At 34.6% G+C, this 18,472-nt stretch overlaps 1 protein-coding gene across 1 annotated transcript; it reads left to right on the forward strand.

Annotated features, from left to right (window-relative positions):
- The first annotated feature begins 13,842 nt into the window (after positions 1–13,842).
- LOC6047749 lies at positions 13,843–17,017 on the forward strand. Its single transcript, XM_038263067.1, has 2 exons — positions 13,843–14,227; positions 15,648–17,017. Exons 1-2 carry the CDS (start codon positions 14,036–14,038, stop codon positions 15,765–15,767), a joined length of 312 nt encoding a protein of 103 aa, XP_038118995.1. The 5' UTR covers positions 13,843–14,035; the 3' UTR covers positions 15,768–17,017.
- Positions 17,018–18,472: the final 1,455 nt, after the last annotated feature.

Raw genomic sequence — 18,472 nt, forward strand, 5'->3', positions numbered from 1 at the left:
GCATGACTCTTTTTTTTATTAATACTTACGATTATACCATGTTGTAGGTGAATTGGAGCTTCTAGTTGAAAAGATGTTATCATCATAATAACGGGATGTACAAGATATGCACAATATGATAATCTACTTAAAGGATGAATTCCACGATACGAGAGCAAATTGTTTATAAATGGAGAATAACCCCAATAGCACGAGAGTGTAATCCAAATGAGAGCGGCACCCCAAGCTGAAAAAAATTAATTAATTTTAAGATATGATCGAATAAATCGGAAATTCTTGGCGGGTCTCTAGCAAGAACATCAATGACCGGAATCAGTGTTACGCGAACCTTTGAGGTGAATGGGTGCTAAGAGTTATTTAAATCAAAATTCTGTTTCTTTAAAAGACTTCCTGAGTCATTTCCCAAAATTTTAAACATTCTTTCCAAGACCCCACCTGAAATTATGTTGTATTTTACAAACGATTTCTTCAATACCGCTGAAAATATTATCTCTAGTCTAGATCCTGAATCCAAAATACATTTGTATGGCGATTTCAATCTCGGTGCTGTCAACTTCATGGTTGACGCAGAAAAAGAGTCTATTCTAATCCCAATTTTAGGCGAATGCGATAGATTACAATTATTTTTTTGATGACGGTCTCAATCAAATTAATCACATTAAAAAAATAAAATAACCGAGTTATACAAGTCCCATGGTCCAAGGGGGTATTTCTCGAAATAAACTACGCCGACGCGTTTAGTTAGACCAGGGGTGCCCAACCTTTTGGCCCTGCGGGCCAGGTCTGATTTTTCTAAAGCAGTGGCGGGCCGGAATTATTATTTGATAAAAGTTGAAAAGTAAACACATTTTTTTTTTTCAATTTTCATATGATTGGGTTCTTTAAAAGCAAATACATATAAGAACTAGTGTTGCGAATATGATTCATACATCTTGATTTTAAAAATGGAAAACAGAGATTACATTCAAAAATGTGTTTATTTGACTTATTTTAATTTTTGTATGTTTAAAATTGTACAGATATTGTTTTTGACGATTGCAATCAAATATCACATCCGAATTTCAATTATCGTTGCAATTTTTAGAAGTTTTTGATACATTTTTTAATATTTTAAAAATATTTCCTGCGATCTATTTTCAGTATGAATAATTTGATTTTTAAACTTTTTGAAAAAACTTTATCACTAAAAAGTTGTTCTGGAAAAATACCTAAGTTTTGCTTACTTATTTATAAAAAAAAAGAAAATAGAAAAAAAAACTTCAAATTGAAGTAAACACAGTTAAAACTGAAAGAAATAACATTTAGTCTCTTTTTGTAAATTTAAAGACAACAATCGAAGTTTTTTCATAAATTTCACAATTTTACGAAATGGATTATTTTGTTTTCCTGCACAATTTAAAAAATATCAATATAAAAATTATAAGAATTAAATTCAAACATGAAGAATGTTTATGATATGTTAAAATTTGATCTCCAGCTTATTTTTTTAATTCATACAATAATTTTATTTATTTAATACATCATGAACAGCCTTAAGGGCCGGTCATAGAAATATTTTAAAAAGCCATCGCGGGCCGGATGAAATGGCTTCACGGGCCGGATCCGGCCCGCGGGCCGGACGTTGGGCAGGCCTGAGTTAGACTGTTTAAAACGTTCTGAATTTATTGCAATCGGAAAAGTCCCCCAGAGCCTCACATATGAGGTACTGAGGTCCATTCCTTTGGGAACCAACAAAGAGAGAATTTTAGTTAAAAATCCTAAAAAAATTGGTTGTTTTATCAACCACCATTTTTTTAGTTAGGAATCCTAAAAAAAATTTGGATTTGACAGCTGGCTCCAGGGTCCCAAAAATGGTAAATCTAGCTAAATTATTAGTAAATTTTACTAATTTGCAGGCTGGAAAAATGCTGTTGATCTGAAAAGGTGTATGTATTCAGAGAGTCTGTTAGCTATTTTAACTAGATTTTATGGTATTCTAGGAAGTTTTGTGGTTAGCCCAGCGAGTTTTTATACTAGTTCAACTAGTTTTTTTTTGAATCTTTTTCAAAATTTTCCATTGATGGCTACGAAGCCAGATGTTTTCACACATCTTTTTAGCTGGTTTAGCTAAGTTTTCCACTATTCTTGATAGGTGTTTTGGTTAGAATAGCTACTTTTTCTACTATTTTTACATTTTTTTTTCAAAAGCCTCCATTGCTGCCTGCAAAGCTTGCTCTATTCACCCAGCCTTTTGGCTGATTTAGCTCATTTCTATTTTGTTCTTGCTACGTTTTTGGTATGTCCAGATGGGTGTATCCCATTTGGCATAAAGCCATTTGGCATTATGCAGTTTGGCATAACGCCGTTTGGCATAATGCCCTTTGGCATAATGGACGTTTGGCATAACGGTCATTTGGCATAATGGCCATTTGGCATAATGGTCATTTGGCATAATGATGTTAAAATCTCAAAATAAAGTTAATATTGGACCATATTAGGTTGTGATAACTGCCGGCGAAAGCAGATTTTTTGTTTCTTTAAGAATTTTTTTTCTTGATTTGCAAACTGCTGGGGTGCCCAGAACATGAAACTTTTGTTTAAAACGTTGCTCCACTTGCTGAAAATTGTTCCCAGGGCTATTTTAAGCCATTGAGCCAAATATGTTCGACATTTTTCACATCGATATTCCAGGTTAAAGATTGTATGGAAAAATAGGGGGAAAATATGCTAGATTCGAAAACAAGTTTTTCTACGATTTTATCAATATTCTCAAAAGTTAAATTCTCATTTGAATTCTCAAGTAAATATCCAAAACAACCTATCGGGAAATTAAAAGTGAGAGTGTGTACGTGCAACATGGAGTTAAACTTTTCGAAGTGCCACCCACTCTAACTTTTGGGGGGGGAGCGGGCGATTATCGGGCATCGCCAGTGCCAGTTAAGACGCCTTTAGTCTAGACACAATCCTTAAAAAATATTTTTGTTTGCACACGCACACCAACATGTTTGCTCTTTGCCGCTCTCACGCACACAATCTTCTTTCGTAACGGGACCAGCAGCTGTCAAAAATTTGCGATTTCACGTGTTTACCAGCTCCAACAAAGAAAGCTCGCGGACGTTCCCAGACGTGTTCCGGAGTTCTCCCGGCCGCGTTTCCCCGGTTTCCCCGAACCAGAAGTCGCCCAACGTTGAAATTACTCGCGTCCGCGCGTTTTAAAACAAGTCCGTAATGCGAGAAACGGCGCCGAAGACTCCCCCAGTGAAATGCAAATCGGTCTCCGACCGAACTTCAGCAGTTACCGCTGCGAAGAAGCGATCCATCGACCAGGATTTATGCGTTTGTTTCTCCGGGAGTGCCCGGAATGGAGCAGGAATCGGACACTGAAGGAGGCCACGGCTGGAGAGTTCAATTTCGTTCCCGGGGGAAGCGGGTTACGCCGGCGAAGAAGACGTCGCTGACGTTTGCCATTTTTCGCACCGGTATGATCGGATTGGGGTGCAGAAGATATGGGGGAGAACCTTTGTGAAGCGGTCGTCTGAGGTGATGGTGAGTAAAAGTTGAACTTTAGATTACTGACTGTTTATTTTACTTATTTCAGCAAAACGTTAATCTCGATCCGCTGCCACCCGTCTTTCACCTCCAACCCGGTCGGAGACCATCACGGCTTCTCCGACGACAATGACCGCACCCAGTAACCCGGAAACGTGAAACGTTTCATCATTCCGCCCCAACTACCGCGTCCGCATCCCCAAGTCCAGCCCAAAAAAGTGAATCCCCTCATCGAGCGTGTCATGCAGCAGCGTTCCCTCAATCCGACGGCCCAGACCGTACTCAGCCGCCCAACGTGACGATTGGATTCTCCTCCCTGGGGCCGTCCTCGCCTTAGCGAGTTTAAAACGAAAACGTCCTGTCGCGAACGTTCTTTATTCCCGCTTGAACTACCTGCTGCCATGGTATAAGAGCGACGTCGTTCGGGACCAAAATGTGCGGCCAAAGACGCCAGTTGTGGAGCAGCCGGTTCCGGTACCCGGAGTTAAGACCGATGCCATGTTCCGGGGAATTCGACAGCGACAACCTTCAAGTACGAGTCTGACCAGTACGATCCTGCGGTGCTGAATTCCTAGCACAATCCTTCATCAGCACCAGTTCAAGTCATCAACAGTGAAGTGAAATACAAGAAAAAAAACAGAAGTATAAAAACACAAATTTATTAATACAAACAAAATAACACAAATATACACAATTATAAAAATCAAAAAAATATATAAAAATACAAAGATAAAACACAAAAAACAAAACCAACCCAACCACCACCAAAAAAAAAAAGATAAAAATACACAACCACAATACAAAACACACAAAAAAATATAAGAACACATCTTTAAAAAGCAAAACAATGTTAAAACCAGCTAAAACAAAAAAATCAAAAATACAAAAGATTAAATATATTCTTAAAGATATTAAAATACAAGAATGTAAAAATAATAAGAAAGTAAAATCCAAGAATACATAACAACGATCATTAAAAAATAACAAAATTACAAAATAAAAAAACAAGACTACAGAATCTCAAAATAAATACACTAATTTGTTTTTTTTTTACATATTTTCACTAAATTCAACTAAATTAAATTAAATTTAACTAAAATTAATCAAATAAAAAAAACTAAATTTCACTGAATTTAACTAAAGTTAACCAAATAAAACTAAATTTTATTCATTTTAACTAAACTTTAACAAAATTTAGCTAATTTAAATGAAATGTATCTAAATTTAACTGAAAATATCCAAATTCAACTGAGAATTTCAAATTATAATCAAACTAAACAATAATAAATTTAAATAAATTAAAAAAAATAAATTAAGCTGAAAAGAACTTAACCTTCCATCGGATGAGGAAGTAAAACGTCGGTCCCGGCCTTAGTTGTTGTTAGGCCGTTAAGTCATTCCAGGTGTAGGAGTCGTCTCCATGCCATAAGTACAAACAACACACCAAACCAAGCCTACTCCGGTGGAATCGCTGGCGGCGGTTGGACTCGCAATCCGAAGGTCGTCAGTTCAAACACTGGGGTGGAAGGTTCCTTGGAGTAGAAAGAGGTTTGGGTGCTCTCCCCATTCAAGCCTTCGGACTCCTAGGTTCGAGCAGTAACTTGCAATAGAGACCACAAAAGACATGTGGATGGTTTGATTTGAGAACTTAATTTGATTTAATTAACGAAATTTAACGGAAATAAAATAAATTGAACTAAATTTAGCTTAGAATAACTAAATTGAACTAAACTCAGCAAAATAACTAGTTAAATATTGTTGAAACTGGCTAAATTAATTAAACCTTTTTTTAATGTATTTGGTTAAATGCTAAATTCATTGAAATTTATTTAAATTTAGTTAAAATCGATTAAATTTGGTAAAATTCAGCTAATTTAGTTCAATTAAGTTAAATTTAGTTATATTGAATTGAGTTTAATTTAGTATAATTTCATGAATTTCGTTTAATGTAGCTTAATTTGTTTCAATTTGGTAGAATTTGGTTTAATTTAAACTTAAATAAAAAAAATAATTAAATTTTGACAAAATTTTATTAAATTCAACTAAATTTGATAAAATTTAACAGAATTTCAACAAGTTTACTAATTTTCACTAAATGTTTTTAAATTAATCTAAATAATAATAAATGTTGAATTATAAAAAAATTAATAAATGAAGCATAATTAAACAATTTTTTCCTAATTTAACTGAATTTAACAAAAAATAACGGAATTAAACTTAATTTTACTAAATATAACTAAATTAAACTTTGAACTCAATTTAACCAAATTAAGCAAAAGTTCACTACGTTTTACTCAATTTAGCCTCATTCAACAAAATTTTATTAAATTTAACTTAATTTAAATTAATATTACTTTACTAAACCAAATTAACTAATAATTATTAACTAATTCAACTAAAGTTAAATTGATTTAACTAAATTTAGCAAAATTTACCTAATTTTAACTAAATGTATCATTATTTATCAAAATAATCTAATTTTAATCGAACCAAATAATAATAAATTTTAATAAATTTGACTTAATTGAAACAAAGTTGAAAAAAATAAACAAATTAATTTTTTATTATTTTTACTAAATTTTAATAAATTTTACTAAATTTTACTAAATGTAACTAAATGAAAAAAATCAAATCAAATCAATTCATCAAATTGTTAATACATGAATCTAGTTAAATTTATTTAAAATATATCTAACAAAATGCATATTAATTTAAATCAATTAATATATGGGCAATAAATTTATTGGAATTCAACAAGATTTAAACAAATTTAATGAAATTAAAATAAATTAAGCTCATTAACTTAATTTAATAAATTTTAATTGAATATAACCAAATTTATCTAAATTTAACTATACTTTCAAAATCAATAAGCAACAAAATTTAAATCGAATAAACTAAAAAATAATAAATCTAAGGAAATTTAACCAAATTTAAATAAATTAAACCAAATAAAACTAAACTTTACTGTATTTAACTAAATTCACCTAAGTTTTATGAAATTCAACCACATTTTAATAAATTAAACCAAATAAAATTAAATTTTATTTTCAACGAAAATCGATTAATTTTACTAAATTCAACTTATTTAAATTAATTTATCTAAATTTTCCTAAATTAAATTAAACTAAATTTAGTAAAATTAAACAAAATTTAAATCAATAAAACAAAATGTTAGATTAGCATTATAAATATTGCCAAATGGAAATAAATTAAACAAAATTTTAATAAACTTTAATAAAATTTACTTATTTTAACTAAATATAACTGAATTTAACTAATTTTAACTTAATATATATGAATTAAGCCAAATTTAGCTAAATTGAAATAAATTAAACGAAATTTTACTAATTGTTATTAAATTTCACCAAATGTACTAAACTGAACTAAATTTAAATAAATCTAACTTAATTCAACGGAATCTAACTAATTTTAACTAAATATAACTATATTTAACTAAATTTAACCAAATTCATCTGAGTTTAACTAATTTTAACTAAATTGACATAAATTTAGCGAAATTTTACGAAACTTAATTAAATTTTAGTTAATCTAACTAAATTTTACTTATTTTGACTAAATGTTACTAAATTCAACTAAATTTAATCAAATCTAACTAAGTTTTACTGAATTTGACTTAATTTAACTATATTTAAGTAAATTTAACTAAATCTAACCAAAATAAACTAAATAAAACTAAATTTTACTTTTATTAACTAAATTCAACTAAATTTAACTAAGTTTTACTAAATTTAACTAAATATAACTCGATTAAAGTCAATTTAACCTAATTAGTGAAATTTTAACTTATTGCAACTTGATTTAGCCAAAGTTAACTAAATTGAAATAAATTAAGCTTAATTTTAAGAATTTTACCTAATCTAACTAATTTTTACTTATTTTGACTAAATGTAACTCAATTCAACTAAATTTAATTAAATCTTATTTAATCTTACTAAATTTAACTAAGTATAACATCTAAGTTTAACTAATTTTAACTAAATTAACATAAATTTAGCGAAATTCGACGAAACTTAATTAAATTTTACTTAATCTAACTAAATTTTACTTATTTTGACTAAATGTAACTAAATTCAACTAAATTTAATTAAATCTAATTGAGTTTAACTGAATTTGACTTAATTTAACTATATTGAAGTAAATTTAACTAATTTTAACAAAATATAACATAATTTAGCCAAAGTTAACTAAATTGAAATAAATTAAGCGAAATGTAACTGAATTTAACTATATTGAGTTAAATCAAACTAAATTTAACTAAATTTGACTAAATATAAATAAATTTTACTAAAGCTAACTAAAATTAACTAAAATTATCTAAATTTAACTAAATTTTACTTAATTTTACTAAGTTTAACTAAATATAACTTAATTTAACTATATATAACTCAATTTAAGTCAATGTAACTTATTTTAACTCATTTTAACTTGATATAACTTAATTTAGCCAAAGTTAACTAAATTGAAATAAATTAAGCGAAATGTAACTGAATTCACCTATATTGAGCTAAATCTAACTAAATTTAAATAAATTTTACTAAATCTATCTAAAATTAACTAAATTAACTAAATTTAACTAAAGTTTACTAAATTTAACTAAGTTCAACGAAATATAACTTAATTCAACTACATATAACTTTATTTAAGTCAATGTAATTTAATTTATCGAATTTTAAGTTGGTACAACTTAATTTAGCCAAAGTTAACTAAATTATAATAAACTAGGTGAATCCGGCAAACTTCGTCTTGCCCTTTTTTCATTTGTTTTTTTAGATTTCGTTTTTTTACTTTTTATTTTTACATTTTTTTATTATACTCGAACTTTTTCTTCTCAAAAAAATTTGTAGGATGCTTATTAGGGTTTATTTTAATATTCTCAGTCAGATGCCTAAATGAACATGATTTTTCTTTTTTCGTTGATTAGGGTTTAGACATCTTATTTGGACTTCTATCGTTTACCTTGCTTTATCGTACATAATGTGCATACTACTACTATCATATTTATTCTTATTCGCTTTTTTTTTGCAAACCTCGTCCTACCCTTTTTTTGGTTTGTTGTTTGAAAAATGTCCGCTTTGTACTCCGAACATATGTTGATTAAGTTCTTTGTGTTTTGTTTTGAAGCAATAAATTGGTCTATCAATTTTTCTTTTTCTCATACCGAATGAGTTCTTTTTTTCTATTTTCCCATCCTTTTTTTAATTGAGATTCTTATGCTTGTCATTTTTTTCTACTATTCTCTTCTTTTTTGTGGTTACTATCCCAACAGTTCTGGTACCTTTACTTTTTTTCTTTCATATAGCAGTTTTGCATGTTCTACCTTTACTATTTAGAAAACCATATGATTCTCCTTAAATAAACAACTAAATAAGTTCTGCTTGGGCAAAAACTGCAAGAAACTTGAAATAACTTGCTACTTTTTGTTCTGTCAGCACTTTTTTTTAACTTTTTAATCTTTATTCTTTGCTCCATGATGTGTCCTATTTATGTTTTTCCTCTTTTTTCTTAATTGTTCAAAATTAATCCCATCAATGTATTACAAATCTCATTTGGTTTTTCGTTAGACCTCCTCCTTCTTTCCTCATATAGTCTATTGAAATGACCTGTTTAATTGTCTGCTTTTGTTTCTTATTTTCTTCTGAAGATAATTATTTAATTGTTCTTTTATCGAACCGATCCTTATACTTCTTCTATATATATAAAAAAATTCGACGGTTTTGTTCGAACGCGCATCAGTTGATAACGGAAAGTCGGATCGGAGCGCTCTTTGTTGCGTTGGGTTCGTATAAGCCCAAGGAAGGTTTTTACGCTAATTAGTTGACACTTTGGCCACTCTGGAACCGATTCCGGAAAATCTGCAGATTATATGGGAAATGAAACGGAAAACTAAATTTTGATCATAGGAGGCGTCAAGATATTTTCAAACAAAAAAAAAAAAAAAACAAATCGTCAAAACGGAAAAGTTTAATGTAGAACGAGGAAGAAAATAAAGCTTTTAGTAGGACAAATAATGAAGCTAAAAAAGTAAAGCTGTTTGGTCAGTCGAAATACTAAACCTATTTGGTGGGTAAAATAATTTTTAACTGACAAATTATTATTTTAGTTTTTAGATAACAAACCTAGCCCCAAAAGCAGATAAAAAGGAAAACACAAATCAAAATGAATTCAATGAACGTTTAAAAACTGGAAAAATGAAACAGATCATGAAAGATAAAAACAACCCTCAGTTTTCAGAGCACCCGGGCAGCAAAAAAAATGAAAGAGTAAAAATAGATTGCAAAAAAGCAAACGAGGAACAAAATGTACAAAAGAATACACTAATCAACGAAGCAAAACAAACTAAGAAAGGTACTCCGTGATTTTTGTACCAAACCAGTTTGTACCTTTCAAACTTCGGAAACATCAATGTATTTTTAAGAAACAACAAAAAAATTTATGAAAAAAAGTATAAGGATCGGTTCGATAAAAGAACAATTAAATAATTATCTTCAGAAGAAAATAAGAAACAAAAGCAGACAATTAAACAGGTCATTTCAATAGACTATATGAGGAAAGAAGGAGGAGGTCTAACGAAAAACCAAATGAGATTTGTAATACATTGATGGGATTAATTTTGAACAATTAAGAAAAAAGAGGAAAAACATAAATAGGACACATCATGGAGCAAAGAATAAAGATTAAAAAGTTAAAAAAAAAGTGCTGACAGAACAAAAAGTAGCAAGTTATTTCAAGTTTCTTGCAGTTTTTGCCCGTGACAGAACTTATTTAGTTGTTTATTTAAGGAGAATCATATGGTTTTCTAAATAGTAAAGGTAGAACATGCAAAACTGCTATATGAAAGAAAAAAAGTAAAGGTACCAGAACTGTTGGGATAGTAACCACAAAAAAGAAGAGAATAGTAGAAAAAAATGACAAGCATAAGAATCTCAATTAAAAAAAGGATGGGAAAATAGAAAAAAAGAACTCATTCGGTATGAGAAAAAGAAAAAATAGATAGACCAATTTATTGCTTCAAAACAAAACACAAAGAACTTAATCAACATATGTTCGGAGTACAAAGCGGACATTTTTCAAACAACAAACCAAAAAAAGGGTAGGACGAGGTTTGCAAAAAAAGCGAATAAGAATAAATATGATAGTAGTAGTATGCACATTATGTACGATAAAGCAAGGTAAACGATAGAAGTCCAAATAAGATGTCTAAACCCTAATCAACGAAAAAAGAAAAATCATGTTCATTTAGGCATCTGACTGAGAATATTAAAATAAACCCTAATAAGCACCCTACAAATTTTTTTGAGAAGAAAAAGTTCGAGTATAATAAAAAAATGTAAAAATAAAAAGTAAAAAAACGAAATCTAAAAAAACAAATGAAAAAAGGGCAAGACGAAGTTTGCCGGGTTCACCTAGTTTTTTCATAAATTTTTTTGTTGTTTCATAAAAATACATTTATGTTTCCGAAGTTTGAAAGGTACAAACTGGTTTGGTACAAAAATCACGGAGTACCTTTCTTAGTTTGTTTTGCTTCGTTGATTAGTGTATTCTTTTGTACATTTTGTTCCTCGTTTGCTTTTTTGCAATCTATTTTTACTCTTTCATTTTTTTTGCTGCCCGGGTGCTCTGAAAACTGAGGGTTGTTTTTATCTTTCATGATCTGTTTCATTTTTCCAGTTTTTAAACGTTCATTGAATTCATTTTGATTTGTGTTTTCCTTTTTATCTGTTTTTTGGCTAGGTTTGTTATCTAAAAACTAAAATAATAATTTGTCAGTTAAAAATTATTTTACCCACCAAATAGGTTTAGTATTTCGACTGACCAAACAGCTTTACTTTTTTAGCTTCATTATTTGTCCTACTAAAAGCTTTATTTTCTTCCTCGTTCTACATTAAACTTTTCCGTTTTGACGATTTGTTTTTTTTTTGTTTGAAAATATCTTGACGCCTCCTATGATCAAAATTTAGTTTTCCGTTTCATTTCCCATACAATCTGCAGATTTTCCGGAATCGGTTCCAGAGTGGCCAAAGTGTCAACTAATTAGCGTAAAAACCTTCCTTGGGCTTATACGAACCCAACGCAACAAAGAGCGCTCCGATCCGACTTTCCGTTATCAACTGATGCGCGTTCGAACAAAACCGTCGAATTTTTTTTATATATATAGATAGAAGATTTAGCGAAATTTTACGAACCTTTATTAAACTTTACTTAATCTAATTAAATTTTACTTATTTTAACTAAATTCAACTAAATTTAATTAAATCTTAATAAATTTCACTAAATTTTACTTAGTTAACTGAAGTTAACTGATTTTAACTGAATTTAAATAATTTTTACTAAGTTTATCTAAATTTAACTAAATCTAACTAAAATAAACTAAATTTGTCCAAATTACCAATAAAATCAATTGAAAGTCCTGTTAACATACCAAGCCAACTCATAATTAGTTTAGCTAGTTAAGTAATTAGTTTAAGTTTTGTTGTTAGTTCAATATTTTTTTAAATAATAAATAATCTGTCCTGTTTATTTGTCACCCTATTTTATTTAATCGCCCTAACTTGAAATCCGAAGTAAACAGGAAGAAGAAACCCCCCGGTTTCCGGCACGTCGGTCCCCCGTTTATAGGCCCGTTATCGTGGTCAAAACGGGCCCAAAAGCGTGCCACAGACGGGCGTAACACAGCGGCCAAAATGCGTAACGCCCGCCTAAATGTTGCATTCTGGCACGCAATGGGCCACAACGAGGGGAAAAAGCGTGCTGAAAATCGGGCCCGCTTTCAGGCAAAACGTCCCCGCTTTTTGGCCGTTTTCCGCCCATTTTTCTATGTGGGCATGGGAACCTTCAAAGCAACTGCACAGAAAGTTTAACTCCATGTTGCACACACTCTCACTTCCAATTTCTCGATACACGGTTACTGAAAATCGCACTTTTGGGAGTTCAGAAATCGCACTTTTGACAGTTCGCTTAAACGAACTCAAAAAAGTGTGATTTCGCGAACTCGAAAAATGGTAAAAATCGCCAAAAAACGAGTTCAGTTAAGCGAACTCCCAAAAGTGCGATTTTGGACTTAGCGAAATTTTTGAATTTCGGTTGAAACGTTTCGTCCTAAATATTTATTTATTGTTAGTTTGTTTTTGTGCTCCGGAGCTTCGGGTTGATTTTCAGGTAAGTAAAACGGATGGATTTTTCGTGGCCTTCCAGTGTTGGCGAAAAAAGTTCGGTCCATCGGTGGACGGATTACGGCACAAGGTTTTGTGAGAGGAATCTGTCCGCCGGTGGACGGATTACCCGTCGATGTTGGCGAAAAAGTTTCGTTCACCAGCGGACGGATTACTGGACAAGGTTTTTCAAGAGGAATCCGTCCACCGGTGGACGGATTGTCTGCAAATGTTGGGGAAATGGTTTTACAAGAGGAATCCGTCCGCCGGTGGACGGATTACTTGTCGATGTTGGCGAAAAAGTTCCGTCCGCCGGCGGACGGATTACTGGACATGGTTTTGCAAGAGGAATCTGTCCGCCGGTAGACGGATTGCCTGCAAATGTTGGGGGAAAGGTTTTGCAAGAGGAATCTGTCCGCCGGTAGACGGATTGCCTGCAAATGTTGGGGGAAGGTTTTGCAAGAGGAATCCGTCCGCCGGTGGACGGATAACGTGTCGATGTTGGCGAAAAAGTTCCGTCCTCCGGCGGACGGATTACTGGACAAGGTTTTGCAAGAGGAATCTGTCCGCCGGTAGACGGATTGCCTGCAAATGTTGGGGGAAAGGTTTTGCAAGAGGAATCCGTCCGCCGGTGGACGGATTGCCTGCACAAGGTTTTGCAAGAGGAATCCGTCCACCGGTGGACGGATTGTCACCCAATGTTGGTGAAAAAGTTCGGTCCACCGGTGGACGGAATACGGCACAAGGATGCAAGAGGAATCCGTCCGCCAGTAGACAAATTGCCTTCCAATGTTGATGAAAAGGTTCGGTCCACCTGTGGACGGATTACTGGACAAGGACGCAAGAGGAATCCGTCCGCCGGTAGACGGATTGCCTTCCAACCAATGTTGGTGGAAAAGTTCGGTCCACCGGTGGACGGAATACGGCACAAGAATGCAAGAGGAATCCGTCCGCCGGTGGACGGATTGCCTGCACAAGGTTTTGCAAGAGGAATCCGTGCGCCAGTGGACGGATTGCCTGCACAAGGTTTTGCAAGAGGAATCCGTCCGCCAGTGGACGGATTGCCATCCAATGTTGGTGAAAAGTTCGGTACACCGGTGGACGGATTGCGGCACAAGGATGCAAGCGGAATCCGTCCGTTCGGAGAATTCTTTCCACCGGTGGACAGGTTTCGGCAAAAATGGGAAGAGCTATCGGTTAGGCGTTGGATGGATTTTTATGGGTTAAACCTAGGGTTACACTAAGTTTGACTTTTTTTTTATTTTTTAGGAAATTTCAGAAAAATACGAATACCTTGCAAGACCTTACTTCCCGAAGATCTTTTCGATTCCAGCATGGATGTGCCTTGGGCCGGACTGGCCGAACGACAACATCGCCGTATCACAGGTGTGCGACGGGGTTCGCTGAACCGCCCGTCCTTTCGTATTATTTTTATCACCATTTGCGATGGATCCCTCGTCCCTATCAAGTACGCGTTCCGAACTCCCTACCAAGTACGCATTCTGGAATCGACCACCCTCAAACTGGTAAAACTTTTTCTTGATTAAGTTTATCTGCAACTAACCTTCTTTTTTTTTTTTTTGCAGGCCAAGGGTGCATGATACTGATGATACTCGTCGGTTGACAACACCCAGGCGAGGAACATCCCGGAAGGAGCCCAACTACATCCGTAGTGCTGTTTGGACAAAACAGCATGGCTCTGGTTCCTTGCAAGTGTCCTATTTTCTTACCTCCACGTTGGCTTGGTTTAGTCATCATGATGACAAGGTGTAACCTAGCTGGTGGCCTGTGGAAACGACTCGTAAACCTTTGACCAGCGAGGGTCAGAGTAGAGACGGCTAGAAGAAAGGGCGCGTCAATGTGGGAAAGGGAAGTAATTTGTGATTGTAGACGGTATTGTTTTGATTCGCAGTATGTTGAGTCAACTGCTGTGGATGTACCTGAAACATCGCACAACGGGGTTTCTCTTCTCTTCATTCTCAGCTACCACCTATCTTCTGTTTATTTTGTTTCACTGATTTTCTAACGTGGCTTCTGTTTAAAATCCTCCATTTGATTTCGATTTTATTCATTTGATTCTCTTATTCTCAACGTTTTTCCACTCTATTTTACCAATTGATGCTGCTGTAACAAACTGTCTGCTTTCCTTAATTTGGCAGTGATGTCAATTTTGTTTATCATGTGCCTTTTCTTTATTTATCTATTTGAATAATTTCTCATTTTCCCTGTAAATTGTCCTCAATACAATCTAAGCTTGTTTGTTACCTCTATTTATTAACTATTGTTAATTTCTTTATCTACTTCATAAATTACTATCTTTCTTTTACTATTGATTCTTTACATTGTTTCCTTCATTGTTTCCTTCCATTGTTTTGAAACTTCTCCTGTTTCTTAAGCAAGTGAGGTTCGAGCCCTTACTCAATTTATGCAATGATTAAAGGATTAACACAAATATTACTATTGTACTTTTGAAAACTTTTCTAAAATGCTTTGGACCAAAATATTGTAACAAAACACCGCGACAGAAGAAATAGCAACAGATAAACACGACTCAACAATAGGGAAGATTTCAGGAGAAAACAATACACAGTAAAATAACAACTAGTTTTTGAATTCAAACTAAAAAAAACAGTTTTTGCTTTAATGAAAGTTGATAGGCACACTATAAACGGTTAGGCGCTTATACTTACATCAAACCCTACTTAATGTACCACCCCGGCCGAGTTAAAATGCGTAACCGGAAAAGAAGGTGTGCATGCCTGGCACGAACACTCAAAGCGTGTTCTAGCGTGCTGCTCGTACTGACTCAGAGCAAGGGTGAGATGTAGGTGTAAGGGCAGTGCGTGTTCGTCGGGAACCTAGTGCATAAGATCGGTCAAGGCCCGTTCTTACACTGAAAATTGCGAAATTGCGAAAAAAATTGCGAACTAACCTTCTTTTTTTTAGGCCAAATCGACTCCATCTGTACTGAGGTGCAGATCTTTCGGGCCGTGTACGACAGGTGCAAGTGCAACGCTGACGGAAGGAACGTCGACAACGTCGTATCCAAAGTTCGCTTTTCGTTGAAGACAGTAGAACAGCTGCTGAGCGTAGTTCGTCTGTCGGGAATCCTCGATTGGGATCATCTGCTGGACGCGATCACGGAATAGACGGCCTCGACGCAATTGCCTTACCGTGGAGCGCTGTGGCCAGAGGAGAACGTCGCGTGCAACAAGTTCAACTCGAAGATCATCCAGGGTGAGCTCAAATCTGAAGCTGATGGGAAGTCAGACGAGTGCGCCGTTTGAGGACGTTCAGGGTCTCGCGTTGTATCATCGGGAATCTCCGCAAGAATGAACCCATCATCAAACTGACCGACACCCAATCGCGGATCCGTTGGCGCGCGCCGTCCAGTGGCACCCGGAAGTGGCCACTCAGTTGTGGGTAGCCAGCGAGGAAGATCAAGCCCCCTCCGTTCAACTGTGGGATCTTCGCTACGCGACTGCCCCCACCAAAACCTTCCACATCTACCAGCGGGGTGTCCTCGGTCTGACCTAGTGCCCGAAGGATTTCGACCTGGTCGCTTCCTGCGGCAAAGACAACAAAATCTACTGCTGGAACCAAAACTCCGAAGAGCAAAACGGGAAAATCCTCTCCGAACTTGCGACCAAAAACCAGTGGAACTTTGACGTGGCCTGGTGTCCGCGCAACCCGATGCTCATCGCCGGTCCCAGCTTCGACGGCAACGTAACCGTTTATTCGACCAACGGCGGAGCTCACGCCCAGGTGCAGATGGTGAACAAAATAGCTGATTCGTTCCCCGGAGTGGACAGCATCGAGCACGAGCCGGTTCATCCGTTCGCAGGACAGCCGCAGCCTACCTGCAACGATCTGAAGCGACCGTCCAATTAGTTGAAGCAACCGGTGGGAGCGTGCTTTGGGGTGAGTCGCCATCATAAACTTTCACAAAACAAAACCTAACATTTTCAACCCCTCACAGTTCGGCGGCAAGCTGGACACGTCCAACGGAACGAGCCGCACCGTCATCGTGAACCAGGTCGTAACAGATCGCGAGCTGATCCAACGCTCGAACCGTCTCGAGCAAGTGCTGGCCGAGGGCACTCGCTCCGACGCCTGCGTGAGAAGGAACTTGAAGGATTGCTGGGAGACTGCTCGGCTTGACTGCGCGAACTACTCCGATGCCGGGGACATTTGAAGCGACCTAAATTTTCTCGAAGCACCATTTAAAGAAAAAAAAACTTATTGTGTTTTCATTGCTGTACTATTTTACATATTAATAAATAATTATGCCGTTGTGGTTTTATTTTAGTTTATAACTAAAATTATTTCAATTGCCATCCCTCAAGAAAAACCAGAAAGCGCCTGAAAATAGGCAACATCCGAACAGATTTGATCCAGTGAAATATTTCCCCACGCTCGAACTCGCCAAATCATGAAAATCATGATTTTGCCAGTTCGACCCACTTTACCAAAAAAAGTGTTATTCGAGTTGAACTCGAAAAATCATGAAAATTACCATTTTTTTGGTTTTATTTGGTAAGCGTGTATGCTATGGGTTACCTATGTAGTAATGACCTTTTGAAAATTTAATCTGGAATTGTAAGGATCTTCAACTTTGTCATACAAGTAGAATTTTCTTTTTTATGTTGTATTTTCCTTTCTTTAAAGAAGGAAGGGCTTTGGATCTAACCCAAAAAAGCTGCGGGTCATCAGAAACTCATAAATATTCACCAATTTCTGATGTAAATTTTTTTTTTGACACAAAATCTGTCACCATTTCTTGATGAATCTTTTTTTCCTGTGTGCTGAAAAAAGTTGAATTTTCCTTCTAAAGTTTAATTTTCTTCATTAAACAGGGGAAAATGCGCTTCAGCTGTGGTCATAACTCAAGCGAGTTTTCCCTTCTTTTAAAAAGTTTTCACCAGTCAAAAAGTTTTCCCTTCTTTAAAGAAAGGTAAATTCAACTTGTGGCAGCAGTTATCACCAGTAAAAATAATTTTCAATTATTTAAAGAAGGAAAAAAAAACCAAGAAAAAAACTCATTGGCTCGTGATGACTACTGACACAAATTAAATAATGGAAAATTATCTTCTTGTGATTACACTAAGACGAGTTGAATTATCCCTATATGTTTGAATTTTCTCTCTAATCAAGAAGGGAAAATTCTCTTGACTTGTGATAACTGCTGACACAAGTTGAATTTAGCTTTCTTTAAAGAAGTGAAAACTTTCTTTGACTTGAGATAACTACTAACATAAGTTGAATTTTCCCTTCTTTAAAGAAGGGAAAACTCTCTTGACTGCTGATACAAGTAGAATTTCCCATTCTTTAACCCTTTAAGGCCTGAATTTTCAAAAAAATTTTTTTTAGTCGATGATGGGAAAATGATTCTTATGACCATACGAAAATTATAGGGTAGTTTTGGAAATTTTTATATTTGGGTCATATATGACCCATCAGGCTCGAAAGGGTTAAAGAAGGGAAAACTGTTTGACAACTGATATAGGTGAATATTTTTTAACCCGTATAGGCCTGGGTGAAATTGGAATCACTAAAATGGCCATAACTCAGCGAAAACTCAACCAATTTACATACTTCTTTATTAGTTGGACTCGTTAGAATGTCTATTTTCCGAAAATGACCCGCAGAACCCGGAAATGTTCCGGTGGCCGGAGATATTCCGGTGGGTCACTGGGTCAAACAGGGTCAAAAATGGCCATTTTTGGGTCCCACACTATTTTGTTAATAGAAATCTAGGAAAAAAACACATT

This window comes from Culex quinquefasciatus, chromosome 3, assembly GCF_015732765.1.
Source record: "Culex quinquefasciatus strain JHB chromosome 3, VPISU_Cqui_1.0_pri_paternal, whole genome shotgun sequence".
Classification (NCBI taxonomy): domain Eukaryota; kingdom Metazoa; phylum Arthropoda; class Insecta; order Diptera; family Culicidae; genus Culex; species Culex quinquefasciatus.